The sequence below is a fragment of the Manacus vitellinus genome, unplaced genomic scaffold, assembly GCF_001715985.3.
Source record: "Manacus vitellinus isolate BGI_N305 unplaced genomic scaffold, ASM171598v3 scaffold_11_pilon, whole genome shotgun sequence".
Lineage (NCBI taxonomy): Eukaryota > Metazoa > Chordata > Aves > Passeriformes > Pipridae > Manacus > Manacus vitellinus.
In genome coordinates this window covers 2,369,674-2,385,830 of record NW_021938895.1, presented here as the reverse complement: position 1 = coordinate 2,385,830, position 16,157 = coordinate 2,369,674, and the positions used below count along the sequence as shown (strand labels likewise).

Here is a 16,157-nt window from a genome sequence, read left to right as displayed (position 1 = left end):
AAAAAATGCTTGTTCATTTTCCTTCTATGGCTGAGCTGAACCCTACCCAGTCTTCAGCATTCCATTTTCTTTTAAGTCTTTGTGAAACACCTCTTTGAAGGAGCTAACTTTGCTCCTGAAGAATGTGTCTGGTTGGCCTTTCTTATCTTCTGCTGCAGACAGAGAAACTGGAATAACTGTCATTTTTTTCTGGGCTTTTTTCCCTGGACTTTTTTTCAGGCCTGTCTCTTATGTCACTAAATTTTTATACAGTTTTAAAGTGTTTATAATTCCATTAAAATTATTTTTAATTGTAAATTATATTTGTAAATTTTGTATATTATTTGTAAATTTGTACATTGTATTTGTAAAAATAAGTTCTTAGCAACAGGTAGGAGCATGGTTTAAATACTGTTGACTTGTGTAGCAGGCTGAATGAGATCAATAAAGATGCACATCATTAAAAACATTTGAATCAGCCATAATGTGAATCTATTTGCAGTGTTCCATTCAGGCCTTGCAGGGTCATTGGTGTGGGATTACTTTTTATTTTTCTGGATTTGTACATTCACTTGATGTGGTTTGCACCTGCAAGAAGAGCTGCTACAGAAATAACCCCTCTAGTACTAGTAATAATGAGCACAAGCTTCATCCAGTGAGCAAAAAAAAAAAATCATGCTTGCTTCTTAATTTAGCTGCTGGTTTTGTTCGCAACGTGGCTGATGTTACTGTGAGGTCCAGAGCCAGTGAAGTTTCCCTAAGGCTTAATCAGTAGTAGTTTGTTTGCAAAATGAAGGTTGGGATTTTGCAAAAGTTGTTTTGATGACTTGACAGTTGAGCTTGAAAAGTCTTAAGTCCGTGGTTCTACTTAAATGTATTGAGCTGAGACACAGCCATAAGTACAGCAGAAAAACAACTCCAGGTTGTAGACTAGGACTGTGTTATCTCAGGCTCTGTACAAATCCAGAACACAAGATTGTCCCTGTCTGGAACAACATGGCTTATTTTCCTTCTGACTGGGGAAGTTTTCTGTCTTTTTAAAGGCTGATCCAAGTATAAGATATGATCATCAAGTGTTAATCATCAGTCTGGTGATGCTATGGGGTTACTTTGGGGCTTGTGAAGAAACAATACCAACTGGAATATTACTCTTGAGTTCTAGAACCTGTTGATACCTATACCTGTAACTGTGAAAACTTGGTATTTCTGTGTTTAGCCTAGTTATACAAGTGGGTCTCAATTGCTCCTAAATTCACCCCCCCCCCAAATAATCACACATAGTGAGCAGTGCCCATTTAATTCTCTGCACAATTGTTACTATGCACAAAACCTGAAATTGATTGTGAAACTTCTGAGTGACTGTTCAAAACTCTCTACTTTCCATTCTCAGAATTAGTGATTGTGGTCTTAAACCCACTGTAAAATTGCTAGGGGATGGCAGTGGCATTGTATACTTTTGGATGCACTCACATTTGCATTCTGGTTCAAGTTATTTTCTTTAGAAAGGTGTTCCACCTCTGGTGCTTTGGCTCACGTCACAGAGCACTCTGCATGTTGTTCCTTCAGATGAACCTACACCAAAGGCTGCCTCCAGGGCTGCTTCTACTGTGCTGCTGCTGGCTTCCAGTCTGCAGGGCTTACTAGAGGCAGCCTGAAAGAATCCCTCTTGAAATAGGTAGAGTGTTGATGTCAGGTCCTCAGCACCAACTGTTTTACTTGGGAAAAAAAATCTGTTTGTGCTGGTCAGTATTTATTAGTTATATATATTGCCTAGCCTTTAGCTGTCAGCTGAAGCTTTTTGGTGTATACATGATCTACAAATCCTTGGCTTAGCACCTGCCAACAAGGCTTTCCTTGGACTCATGTTAGTGCAAAAGCTGTGATTAGTAGAAGTTTGTGATCTGGAGAACCTACTCCATGAGTATCAGTAATATGCTGAAGTGTACGTGTGTCTGTATCAATTTCTGTTTATTAAATCTGATACTTTTAAATATGCATGAAATATGGCTTCATTTTTTCTTGGGAGTTTAGTGAACTGAATTTGGCCAGACCCATCTAGAGCCAGAGTTATGAATTTTTTTTTAAGAAATTGAGATACTTTTTTTAAAATTTGTTTGAAAAACAAGTCTCCTGAACTGTAGAAATAAGTCAATATTAATTAATTTTTAATTGTCCAATATTTTTATTATTAACATTAGATGAGGCTATAAGCAGTTGTAGAATGCCCTGAAAAAAAATTCACATAGGACTATGTCTTGATTTCAAATGAGAAGTGAGCAGTAACAAATAGAATATGACATATATTGAAAGATGTAAGTTGAAGTACTCAAAAGCTTTGTAGAGTTCTTCTGTTAGGTAATCTTTGTTTTTGAGAAGCAAAAACAACTAGGTTATCTTTGTAAAGAACCCACTAAAATACCCTAGTGAGCTAGAGTGGTTTTTAAGGGGAAGAATTAGGTTATGCTTTGGAATAGGCAAGAAGAAGCAAAAAATGACAGTAATTGTTATCTCAGTAAGGTTTCCTTACTCATATGGAGTGGAAAAATTGTGATGATTCTCTTTTGAAAGGAGATGAATAGTAGAAGTACAGGAATAATCATGAAATGGAACAGGTCAGTTTGCACATCAGGTACCAGTTTTTGTAAGAAAATTAAGGCTATTGAAATTTATAGGTGACTGTTTTAAAAGTGAAAAAAAAAGGGAAGAAAGTGTTATGGAACTATCCAGTGTAGCTCTATATTGTCAGATCTTTTTTCCATCAATGTGGAACCACTCTCAGGCTGGATATCACTTTCACTGTCGATGCCTTTGCAGACCTTAGTGACCACCATTGTCTAATTCCTGATCTTTTCCTTTTTAAAATGTTTGTTACGTTTTTGTCCTGTTGGTCCATTACTGCTAAAACTTTCAGTAGGCTCAGATGCATATGACTCATCTTTGCTTTCAGTGCTTCCTCCCAGCTCTTTGATAACTACTTACTACATTCTCAGTTTTCTGATGCCGTGATTTTTCCATTGCTGTCTGCGTAGACCTTCACTCAGGCGTCTTTATGGCTTTTTCCTCTGTTATCACATATATATTATATTTGAATATATGAATAAAAGTCCCTCTAAACATGCATAAAAATATTAACTTCAGATTCTTTATAAAAGGTGGTTTCCTATGGTTTATGAGAAATCTTGACAGTGATTAAGTAACCAGTGTACAAAGCAATTGATAATAATACACAATTTGGATTCGTTTACTGCCTTGTGCTGCCATTTCTGTTGGTTAGTGTAGTCTGGGTCTGTAAAATCTTTAGTGCTGGGATATGTTTCTGACCTGGGTTTGGATCTTAGTTTGTGATTACTGCTGAGGAGATTACTATAAATGTAAGTTAAAAAGTGGGAAAATGATTTAATAGAACTTAGAAAACAATGTTCTGATAAGACATCTCGGCTTTTCTGTATCAGCATCTAACCTCACCACCTGCTGGCAGGGATAAAGAGTGTGTAACTGGTCAGAGGGTGGCCTGTCATCAGCTAATCTGGAATTCCCAGCACTTAACAAATTTACAGTGCTGGCAGAAGAGTAAGGCAAGAAGCTGGGTTGGCTGGAGGCTTGTCTGGAGCCACGTCTGCTTTTAGATCTCTGAATGCACAGTTTTGGTGCAAAAAACTTCATGTATTTTCCCTGTGTGTCTTCATTTTGAATTTCATCAAGGGTATGTCAGTTTGCAACCTGAACTGACTATGGCTCAATATATGTGGCTGAGGGAGTTTTAGACAACCTGATTTAAGTGTCAGTAGCAAACTATGTGCAGCATCACAGAACGGGGTACAAGCTGCAACACCAGAATCAGAGTGGTTTGGTTGGAAGGGACCTTAAAGACCATCTTGTTCCAAACCCCTGCCGTGGGCAGGACTACAATAGGTTGCTCCAAGCCTCACCCAGCCTGGCCTTGAACACTTCCAGGGATGGAGGTGTTGCCAGCTTTTCTTGGCAACCTGTGCCAGTGTCTCACCACCCTCACTGTAAAGAATTTCTTCCTAACATCAAATATAGATGTTATAAGTATATCTGTCAATGAAGTGGAGTTAAACAGAGCAGTCTCTTAGACTGAGCTATCAGCTGTTCCTAGGTTCATATCAATAGTTACATGTTTTAATTCTGCCTGTTAATCTGATTTATCCATATATGTCAATTCTAGGCCTACAAAAATTACGGGTAATTATGGATCACAAGAGCGAAACGGTAGAGGAGAAATAATGGTGCCAATCTGGGATAAAGATCACTTTAGAAGTCCCAAATTTGTAGATATTTTATTTCTATAATTAAAAAAATAAACTTGCAAAGAATAAACACCTGAGTCAGCAGGTGTGAAGCCTCTTCAATTTACTTGTATCTGTTTCTTTCAGTTGAACACTGTTATATTTGTGAAGGGTTAACCCCAAGGATGGATGGTATAGAGGCTGCCTAGTGTGGAGCCCTAATTTCAAGGAAATTTTCATGTTCTGTTCTTTGAAGGGGTATTGACTTCCAAATCACACACCGACATGCCTCTGATCTTCCTGGGGATGAGTCACAGTGCAACGTGTATGTCGAAGCGCTGGGATCAAATTTGCAGTGTGTTGATCACTCCTGATGATAGGACTAGATGTTCTCTAATCCCGTGTGTGGGGTTATGGAGCGTGCCTTATTAAAAAAGAATACTTAAAACTATTAAAACCAGAATGCTGAGGGTTTTGTTGATTTGTTTGTGGTTTTTTTTTTTCATTAGTGTCCTGCTGTAGATTTTAAAGTACAATAAAGTAACGAATGCTACCTTGAGCTTGGTGGCTTTAAATGCTGGGTTAATTTACACTCAGAGCGGAGCTTTCAGTGTCAGGCGATCTTTTTTTTTTGCCAACATAAGCACTCAGCTGAAACAACAGCTATGACTCAGTTGACAGTGAACGCTGCTTGAATTGATTTAGTCCGAGTTCAGATTTAGCACATAATCATGTTCAATTTGATCCACCGTGCTGCCTAGAGATAAAAGGGTTGAAAAAATAGATTTAGCTTATGTCAGTCTTTGTGGTGATGTCATTGCCATGAGAGATGGAATAGCGCTGTTACTATGCTGTGCCTGCTCAGTTGGTGGGTGTACGGGGGAAAGGCAAGGAGCAACTCACTTTAGTGCAAAGAGCTCGTGCCGGAAGCTTGCAGTCATTGAGACAGAATTTTGGACTGTTCAATTGCAGTACTGAACTGAAGATTTTTTTATTTTATTTATTTATTTTTTTCCTTCCAACCGTTTGTTACTCTGAGCTTGCCTAACTCTGTGTTCAAAGGCGGGGGATGCCAGCCCGTAGCATGGACTGTGATGTTTCCACTCTGGTTGCCTGTGGGGTTGATGTGGAGATTTTTGCCAACCAAGAGGTTAAGGTATGAGCCTTCAGTTCTTTTGTTACAGATGCTTCTTAGAAAAGCCTTTGGGAGCAATAGGCACTTGAATGTAGCCATTCAGAATAAGGAGGCAGATGAGATTCTGCTGCAGTAGTAAAAGACTTGCAGTTAAAAAAAAAATCTGTTAATTAGGAGAGAGAAATATGGGAGAGGAATTGTGCCTGCTTTTTACTGTGTTTTGATAAACTGAAAGAATAGGCTGGTGTTTACTCTTTAATGATATAAGAAATGGGTTATATAACTGACATCTGTGCACATGCATGTTTCATATTCATAAAAAATCTTTCATTGTTAATTTTGTCAAGTTATTTTTAGTCCAGTGTCACTTTTTAGATCAGTCTTGCCATAAATGTTATTTATCAATGCTGATAACCTTCAGATATTTTTACGCAGTTCAACAGTAGCTGTTTCTTTCCTTCAGATTCAAATCATGAGTGCAGGTATAAATTTTTGCAAAGGGTTAAAAGTTTGTAGCAAGTGTTTTGGTGCATCTGCAATGTAACAGAACACAAAAAGTTGTGCATCTTGCATATCATATGATTACTTGATAAACAGTGCTTAAATCTAAGGTTGGGCTCGTAGTCTCTTAATTAGACAACTGCTGTAGAAAAGTCATTGTGTGTAATTGCTTACTTTTGAAATCAATTATCTTTTTCATTTATTCTCATATTACTGCAAGAAAATCACTGCAAATTAAGTTTGAAAGAGGAATTTTAAGTATGCTTTTCACAGATCATCTGAAAGAGCTCACAGGCGTAATACAGTGTTATTCAGTAGTTTATTTAAAGGACAAAGGTACAGAGAAAATTAGTTTCTAATCTGATTGTTCTTAGTATTGAAAGAATGGAACAGGGTAAAAAGGATTTACAAATTGAAGGTCAAACTTTGAATCTCTGTTCTGTTTGATTCTGAATCAAACATTGAAGCCAGTGGAAATATCTGGAAATAAAACTACTTTGGTTTGCAAGAGGTTATGATGATTTTTATTTCCCTGTTAGTTTGTTACCAGGTGAGATCATGTATAGTTTGTACAAATGCTTTTGTGGTTGGCAGCAAGAGATTCTTCTTAATTTAAGAAGCTTTTCCCTAGCAGTTTCATACTGGATTTAGAGATGAAATAGTGAGTAATTCAGAGGAATGATTCAGATGAGCAGTTTTGCCTGCACTGGGACATGTTTCCTGTATTATTTTGAAGTAGTAAAATGTTCATCTGCTTATTCCTTTTTTCTTCTTTTTTTTTTTTTTAGCTTAAGAACATATTTTTTAACATATAGGATTTACACTTGCATTGGTATGAACTCATATCTGGATCAACTGTCTTTTATTATATGGTGCACGTTCAGTGTAAGACTATGCAAAGAAATTAAAGTTGTAGTGAGCTTCTTGTATCTTATTCATATTTCAGTAGCAATGAAAAAGCAAAATTTTGGCTTCCATAAATCAGCAGAAAGCATTCCATTGACTTAGGCAAGACTTTGATTAGCCTTATTTAAGCTGCAGCATCTGGAAAGTGTGGGCCAGAAACATGAGATAAAAGAGAACAGAAGGGTTACAGAAACATTGCAGTTGCAGGAATTGCAATCCCTTTCATATTACTTGGACTTCCTGTACCTTGCTTGCTCTGATTAAAACTACTGGGGTTTGTGTTTGGTTTTTTTTTTCCTTATGTCTGAATTAAAATGTTGATTGAAAAGACTTTGGGTATATTTACAGTGGGGACTGCACTGCAGACTGCACTGCAGCTCAGAAATGCTAAGTCTACTTTGAAGTTGCCTGGCTTAGATGCTGCCAGCAGTGTGTCCTGAGTGACCCAGAGCTCACTGCAGGCTCATTTTCACCCAGTTGTCACCAAACTGCTGCCTAAGCCTGGCCAGCTCTGTGCTCATCCCCAGGCTCTCCACACAGCAGCCAGCAGTGTGGGCATCCTCCCTGTGAAAGTTTCAGTGCTACTGATAGTTTAAAGGTGGAGAGACCTACTGCTCTCAGATCACTCCCAGGAGACCTGCAGGGGAAAAAGAGGATTTTTTTTTTGTGTGTCTGCAAGAGGGGTTCACTTCAAGGTCGGGTTTTTTGTTGTGACAGTATGGTCCAGTCAGCATAAAAATGTTTCTGTGACTTTGATAGGATGGGGAACATCAAGCTTTAGGGTTAAAATGGGAAGAGGCTGTTTCTGAGAAGCGATGGGGATGGAAGTTGAAGTTAAAAGAGCAAAAGAAAGCACAGAAATCCTGCCTTCTCCCCTGCCCTGTTCTCCCATGAGTATCCACCCCTCTGTCCAGCCCTTGTGCAGGTCAGCAGGAAGGCACAAATAGCATTGACAGCTGAAGTCTAGGCTATTGTCCCTTCCATTTTCTTCTCCAATAAAGCTTTTCATGTAGGGGGAAGTTTTTTAGTAGGGAACCTTCTGGCTGTGTGAAGGGAACGTTCCTTCAGTGGTGGAACAGATGTTAAAGATTTTACGATACATGTGGTGCTTGGGGAGATTTGCTCAAATGAACTCTTAGTCCTGTAGAAGTAGTTCTCTGATATCAGCAAGGACTGTGTTTAGGGTTTAGGATATGCTTACAGCATATATCACTTTAATTCTGTTCAGGTTCAGAACTGACATGAGGCTTGGGAGAAGGATACTGTCTGCAGTGAGACATTGTTCTCCCATGAGGCTTGGAAGAAGGATGCTGACTGCAGGGAGCCACGATTCTCCCGTGAAGCCTGGGAGAAGGATGTTGGCTGCAGGGAGCCATCTCTTTGCCACTTGTGGTGTGTGGTTTGGCCGCTCCTGGGAGATGGAAGGGGGTGCCAGGCCTGCAGTGGCACAGCTCAGTGTGTTCAGGCTCTGGAGCAGCAGCTCTTGCTGCAGGTGGCAAGGGGGACTCCTTGAAGTTGCCAGTTCTCAAGAGCACTGACCCTTCAGTGCTGGGCAGTTCTTACACAAAGCTGACACTCGGCATGGGGCTTGGAGCTCTCCAGCTTATTGCTGCTTTTCCACCTATGGAGGCGACCTTGTGGTAGGCACTGTGCTCTTAGCATCTGGCAGTCAGGCTTGGAAACACTCTTTTTTCCATTTGGCCTCTGGAACAGGGGAGCAATTGCTTAGTACTGAAGGCAAAGCTTTTTAGTTGCAGCATTTGGAGAGTCTCATCCTTTCAACAAACAAAGGTTTGTATGGCTGCCCTGGAAATGGGAGCTGGCTCACAGCACTGGCACTGTTGGTTTATCATCCATGAACCCGTCCAACCAGCCTCTCAGTTTTGATCAGCTGCTGCTTTGAATTGTCTTTTCTAATCCAAAATTGGGTCAGGCTAATCAACATGTTACTGACTGTACAGTGCCTGTAGATCAGGAACTGGTGAAGTTGAGAAGGTGACCACAGAAATCATGAAGTACAGTTCTGCTTTGAAGTTCACCTGGATAATTAAAATTCTTCTTTCAGTGCCTCTAGATGATAATTTTATGTAATGATCTTTGTTATATAAGCAATTAGTTAATGAATATCTTGTTTCTTTTTAATAGAGAATTCCAGACATCACTGACACAGTGGCAGAGAATTTAAACTCATGCTTCTTACCCTAAGCAACATGTTCTTATATGATTAATTCTACATATTCCCTCTTCAGTCATGCTCACATGCACTGTTCTCCTCAGAAGCAAGGTAGGACTGGGACAACTTGGCACTAATGATCACATTTTTATCTGAAGACTGTAATGTAAAGTAATGTGGATGGGGCCATTATCTTAATGCAGGAAAAAACGACGTGGACATGAGCCAGGCAGCAAAAGGAAATAGTAGAAATAGTTTCACTGTTTTGACTGTATTGCTTTGGAGCATTAATCCCATTGGAGCAGGATCTCTGTCAATCTGTAAACTCATTACTCAGCTCCAGCGAGCACCCTGCTAATAGGAATTGTTTGGGATGGATGGGTTGGAGGTCAGTCACTGCCCTGCAGTTGCCTTTGAGGGGTTTAGTAGACTAAACTTCTGAGGTCTAGAGAGTAAAAGCACACTAGATGCTTGTGGTTTTTGCTTTCCACTTCAATTCTCTGCTTGTACAAGTGGCTCATTTACAAAGATGTTCTGAGGTTTAAAGTTTAACTGTTCTAAGATTAGAGTCAAGTGAAGAAAGCTGGAGGAAAAGGAGTGTAGCTGCCCCTCTAGATGCTGCCAGCTGTCCAGTGGCAGAAAGCTTGACTTGCTGGGAGAGTTGCTGGGTTTCTTTGTTTAAATTCTTCTCCTTAGCCACATGAGCTTGGTTTGTGGGAAGAGACTGTTGCACAGTCATAAGACTCCACAGACAGGCTATAAGGAGGGAACCAAACAACAGCATGACTACCAAAAATACCCTGATGGCTAGAAAGGTCTGCTTTATAACTTCTGTTGGCATTTTCTGTAGTTGGCAGTTATTTCTGTTTGCAGATAAGATTGTGTCTGTGAAATCTGCAGGATCCAATAGTTCTGCTGGAGAAAAAGACATAGGTGTCTTTTGATTTCTGCTTACTGTCTGTCTTCGTCTGGAGTAAGCATTAAAGAGGAGCTTCCCAGATGCCATAGTGCTGTTTCCAGCACAGTGACCCTACTGTGGGCTTCAGTGTCAGCCCTGAGAGACTCTGAGCCAGCAAACCTGGGGCTCACTGAGGTGCTGCTGATAACCTGTGTTACAGACATAGGTTAGGCTTTGCCTTTGTCCTTCTAACAGCCCCATGTGAAGGCAACTAAACTCTTTAAGAAGTTTCTAAATAAGTGAAACAGTAGTAAGGCACCTAAGGTCATTATGTGCCCTTTGGGGTTACGTTCAATTACTTGTGTTTGCTTTTCCCTTGACTCAGAAGGGAATGCTGCTGTTTCACCAGAGCTCAGTGGCAGCTGCAGGTTCTTATGCAGCTGGAATATGGACAAGCTTTCTGTTTCTCCTTCTTCACCCTTTTAATGCTAACAGGGAACAGGAGTTTTGTATTCTCTCTGATCATCCTTTCTGTTGGAAGTCACATGAAGGTATTTCCCCTTCATAAGGATAACTAGACAATGAGCAATTTTCCAAATGAAAATAAATAACAACTAGAATGTGTTGGTAGAAGGTGCAGCATTAATCCAAGGCAGGTAATACAGTAAGATGGACCTTGTAATTATGCTGATAAATAGCCCAGCCTATGTGAGGAGCAATGAAGAGATGATGATTTTCTTCAGCAGATTTGAAGAATTAATCAGTACAGGTAAAGATTGAGGCACTTGTAATACTGATGTAAGTGTGATACTGATTTGTCATTGAATAATTACTTTGGCTGGAATTCCCAGAAGAACCTAGAGAGGTGAAGTATCCAAATTCTTTGTTTTTCTCAAAAAAAAAATAAAATCTAGGACATGTTTTCAGGTCTATAATGATCTAGTCTCATTCTCCTCTGAAGGTGCTGTACATGTGCACTTTTTTTGTCTCAAATTTTACTGATGCTGTTTGCTGCTGCTTAGCATGACTAAGCTTTGATACTGAGTGAAGTTGCAGGTTTTGAGGCAGAGGTCTGCACCAACCTTGTATCTTTAATGTTTTTTTTGTTCATAGACTAATGTATATGCTTTATGATTGGACAGTTCTTCCCTTAATATTTTCTAGGGGTGATTCTACCAAAAGCCTTAAATAATCTACTCAGTTCTGATCTTTCATGTGCTGAACAACCCGTTTGCTTTGGAAGATGTTATCTAATCGTGTGCTGGCGTGCAGACAACTGTGACAGTGTGGTCTTGAGCAGAGAATTCTTCCTTGGCAAAGAAGAAGACTACCACAGTTTATCAAACACTTGGCTAACACACAGGCTGCCAAGGTCCAGAAACTGGCCAAGCAAAGCTTCCAGTCAGTGCTCAGTTGCTGGAAGAGTGTGTGTTTTCCATCTCCACATTTACAGTGGTACCAGCTTTGTGTGCAAGAGCTTTTCGTGAAAATTTCCCCCATTAATATGACTAAGTGTCAATAAGCACCTTCTCCTTGGAATTGCCAACAGAATTAAAATTTCCCCCTTGGGAGATTTCTGAGACTGTGCTGTCCAACCCTCCTTGAAGTAACTGTATTTATTGACTTCTTTTGTTGAGTCTTGACTCCTGTGTTTGTTGTAGGTCATACAGATGAGCCTCAGTTGATGCCAGTGTGAGGCACGACAACTTAGCTGCTCTCTGCACTAACTGCAATATAGAGTATTGCTCATTTAATTTTTTTTGACCAAGTAGTAAACTTCTCTCCTTTTTTTCCCTCATTGCCATTGCTTCTAAAATGCATGTGCAGCCATTGAGTTTGGCTCCAATCTGTTTTGCATCTAGAATTCAGGTTCATTTTTGCTTTGTTCATGTCAGTTCCTGAAAGCACAGAGCACCTTCTCATAACATCAGTGTTCTTGTGATATGTTTAATTGTCCCCATGTGGAATTTCTGTTGTTGCTGAATCAAGGAGAAGCCTCTGGTTGTAGCAGCTCTGATGGAGTAAACAGCCCAATTGTCCTTGCAGAATGGGAAACCAGTTGGAAGGGCAGGGTGCTGCAGCAGCATCTCCCTGGCAGTGTGTCTGTTCTGTACACCTGGAGTTGTTGAAAAACCTCAAAGTGATGTTATCGATAAAGAGATAAAATTCCAAGTATTCTCACTTGCAGATGGAGAACTAAGGAACCAGGAAGTAAGTTTTCTGATTAGGAAACTGGATTGGAATGTATTAGAGCTGGTGTAATTAGTAGCCCTTGGTTTTAACAATCAGGTTCTGTAGATGTTCAATCTCAAATGTTATTGAGCAGTTGGTGTTTTCCAGAGAGCAAGGAGCTTTGCTTACTTAATAACTGGCTTTGGTTGGGGTTTTTTTTGTTGTTGTTGTTATTTGTTTGATTTTTTAACTAGCCCAAACTTGCTACTTTTCAGAATCTCCATTAGATTTTGGCAGCATCTGGATGGAGAAGCTGACTTTATCTTGCAGGGTGGCTTCATATTTAGCAGGAGCAATATCCTGCAGCATGGAAGAGCCTCCAGTTTTGCAGCACCAGATACTCCCATCTGTTGAAATAATAGTCACTGAGCTGAGAAACCCAATGAACCTGTTGTGCTCAGAGCAGTAGCAAGAGGCAGCTGTACAGGGGAATTTCTGCAGCTCAGTTTGTCACTCACAGAAGAATCTCTCCTGTAGTGAGTAATATGCTGGCCATGAAAAGGTAGAGGTGATTCATACAGCTGAATCATGCAGCATGACTTCTGCTGTGTTATACTCATGACTTGGCCAGAGAAGAGGTAACCTTGCAGAAATCTCACTTGTTCTTTTGTTCATGTAGGTCAGATGTGCTGGAGTGAGGCAGATGAACAATTTTTGGTAAAAAAACCCTGCTAATCCTCTCAATAAAAGACATTCCATTTATGGAGGAGATAAAAAGATTATTGTTTTATTAGCTGTACAAATCTTATTCAAGCTTTACCAACCTCAAGTTTCATCATCCTTTGCCATGTATTCTCTTGCCCCATGATAAGGTTCATTCAGTTTTGGCTACTTTTCCATGTTTCTTAGAGAGAACCAATAACTAAACCACTAAGAATAAAAGGTTTTTAATTGTCTAAATAATTACACCTATACTGGGAAAATTGTTTTAACCACCACTTCTCTGTGGCTGTTGTTTTGTTGTGGGTCCTTGTTAGTTGTGTTGGGGGTGATGTGTTGTGTGTTGTGTTTTGTTTGGGGGATTATTATTTTATTTGCTAGTGCTGATACAAAAAAACAAAACCAAAACCCACCCACCATGAGAAATGGCTTTTTTCCCTCAAAGAGGAACATTTCTTTAAGAGAAGCAAATATCTTTAAGGGGCAGGTCAGAGGTGGAAGTCCTCCAAGCTGTGGTTTTAACCTGAGGGAGGAGGAAAGAAGTTGTTTAAGCAAAATGTGGCTGAAGTGAGGAAGGGGAGCATAGGGTGTCAGAGGATGGAAGCTACTGTGAAGAAGTGCTTCTGTGGTGAAAGACCAGGAGTGGAGAAAACCCTTGTGGAGGCTGGGGAAGGGAAGGCAGGTTGTGGCAGGACTTCTGAGCGGGAGGGTGACAATGGCAGGGAAGTCAGGATGGAGGGAGAGTTGATGAAAACAAGAATAATCAATGGAAGACCAAGGTAGGAACAGATGACTTTGACTTCTCATGCTGTAGTGGAATTATTTAAGGGTAGAAGATGACACAAGATGCCAAAAAAACCCATTGATAGTCTAAAAAAGGAAGAGTTCGTGACAAAGCTTTCAGCAGGCAGGTGTTAGCATCATTAAAACCTTAGTTAAATTAATCTTGACAGCTTTCTACTTTCCTGAAAGCATCTTCCACCTACAGGTAACAAAATCCCTTTATGAACTGTTACTCTGGGTTGCTGCTGCTCTTCTTTCAACACCCTCCTCAAAATTTTTTGCTGTTAAGTGTCTCACAAGGAATTAAATGATATGCATGCATGGGACAGAAAATATTTTGGAAAGCTTACCAAGAAAATCAAATCTATTTTTTTAATATATCTTATTCCTACCTTCTTTGTCTTTCTTTCTGCTTCATCCTTCTGGAATGCAAGAAGGAACTGTGTGTTTTCCCATGTTGTTTTTGTTCAGTGTGGTAGATGATATTAGAAATAAATAATAATTTTTAAACTGTTGAAAGTAAGTGATACAGTAAGATGTGATATATCAAATAATGAAAATGTTCTGTGTGCATTTGCAAATGGAGGTAGGTAATTTAATTTGATTTTCTATTTTGATTTTATCAATTAAAGAAGAAATTAATAATGGCAAGTACTGGCGTGGAAAATTATTTTGAAGTAAGCTTTTGAAATAAAGTCTGAAATCAGATGAACAAGGAAAACTTGTTTTGAAAAGACATTTTGAGCAACCTTATGGAGCTGGTAAATAGTGTTTCCTAAGAAGATTATCTGGGAGACCAAGAAGTACATGAGAATTAGCAGCTAAGGAGGCACTTTTGAATGCATAATGGAGATTACCTATCCTGATGCAAAGGACAGATGGGATGTACATTAAGAAACTATTAGAGCTAGATCAGATACTCCTTTTGCTTTACAGCAGTTTAAAGATTCATATATATATATATATACACACATCCGTGCATAAATCAAGTGTGCAAAACCACAAAATAAATTTCAATTAGCAGAGGTTGTAATAAGAACAAGGAAAGTTTTGTGATGTATAAAAATTAAGAGAAAAAACAATGTGCAAATCCATTAACACCAAGGTACATAATGTGGGGGGAGTTATGGTGTGACTGATTTCATGTGTGTTATATAAAGGGCTTGAAAGATAAATCAGCTACATTAATAGAAAAAAACCCAACCCTAGTAGTGGCCAGAGCAGAGAAAAACTGCTAAAAGCACGTCAGTAAGACATTTGTTTAAGTGTACAGGACCTGCTAAAATCTACCTAAGAATGCTTAAGGATGTAGTTGAAATAATTTTTTACTATATGAAATTATCTTTGAGAATTCATAGGTTATAAAGAGACCGCTGAGGATGGGAGATGGAAAGAAAGAAATAGCATTTGTGTTTAAAAGGATGACAGGGAGAAATTACAGATTATTTTTATGGATAATTACAGATTATTTTTATCTGACTTGAATTTTGGAAATAAGTTTGTAAGTACTTTGTAAGTAATTAGGCCTGGATTGTCTAGACCAAATCATGTGAAACCAATATGCCTTCCTTGTTTGACAGGGCAGCACGATAAGTGTGATAAAAGAGATGGGGAATGTAGATATTTTGACTGAAACTTTCACACTGTTCAAATAATTTCCATAAGTAATCTACATTCTAAATATAATTTCTGCAAGGTGGGTGCATAGTTGTTTACAGGATGTCTAAACCAGAACCAGTTCATTCTCAAATGGTGAAGACATTTAAGTAGATAAGCTCACATGTTTCTTCCTGGAACCAGGTTGAGATTAATGACAGTAGTCAACAGAGAAAAACCTTAAAAAACATGTGGATGACAGTGTTCTGGTGGGGCAGGGTCAAAATTCTGAACAATCTTTAATTGAGCAACAGGATGAAATTTAGTGCAAAAGAGAACACCTGGAAAGAAATCAAAGACACAGCTCTATAAAGAAATCCTCATGTGTAAGCAGTTGTGTGATGCACGTATCTCGAGTTCTAGTGAATTGCAGTGGGTAATAGCAGTATTGTACTTCTGTGATCAAAACAAATGAAGAATCACTGCATGGTTTGGGTTCAAAGTGACCTTCAAATATCATCTCTTTCCAACCCCTTGCCATGGGCAGGGACACCTTCCACTCACTAGACCAGGTTGCTCCAAGCCCCATCCAGCCTGGCCTTGAACACTTCCAGGGATAGAGCATCCACAGCTTCTCTGGGCAACCTGTGCCAGGGCCTCACCACTCTCAATGTAAAAAATTTCTTCCTTAGGTCCAATCTAAACCTGCCCTCTTTAGTTTGAAAACCATTGCCCCTTGTCTGTCACTACAGGCCCTGGTAAAAGGTCTCTCTCCATCTCTCTTCTATGTCCTCCTTAAGTATTCAAAGGCTGCAATAGGGTTTCTCCATAGCCTTCTCTTCTCCAGGCTGAACAGCCCCAACTCTCAGCCTTTCCTCACAGGAGAGGTGCTCCAGCCCTCTGATCCCTTGTGGCCTTCTCTGGACTTGCTCCAACAGGTCTATCTCTTTATGTCCTGTGCTGAGAACTCCAGAACTAGATGCAGGACTCCAGGTGGGTCTCAGTGGAGAGGAGTAGAGGGGGATCATCACTTCCCTCAACCTG

The 16,157-nt window shown here is 39.6% G+C and overlaps 1 protein-coding gene across 2 annotated transcripts in view; it reads left to right on the top strand.

Annotated features, from left to right (window-relative positions):
* The window catches only part of RCAN2 (regulator of calcineurin 2), an 81,460-nt gene that overhangs the window by 34,100 nt on the left and 31,203 nt on the right, over window positions 1–16,157 (top strand). Inside the window, exon 1 of one of the 2 annotated variants that reach the window (XM_018088757.3) lies at window positions 4,919–5,385. The exons of the other annotated variant lie outside the window; for it this stretch is intronic. Within the exon in view, the coding sequence (XP_017944246.1) occupies window positions 5,299–5,385 (87 nt within the window). The 5' untranslated portion in view covers window positions 4,919–5,298. Of the gene's footprint in view, window positions 1–4,918; window positions 5,386–16,157 lie in introns of those variants that run through there. 2 annotated transcript variants of the gene reach the window in all.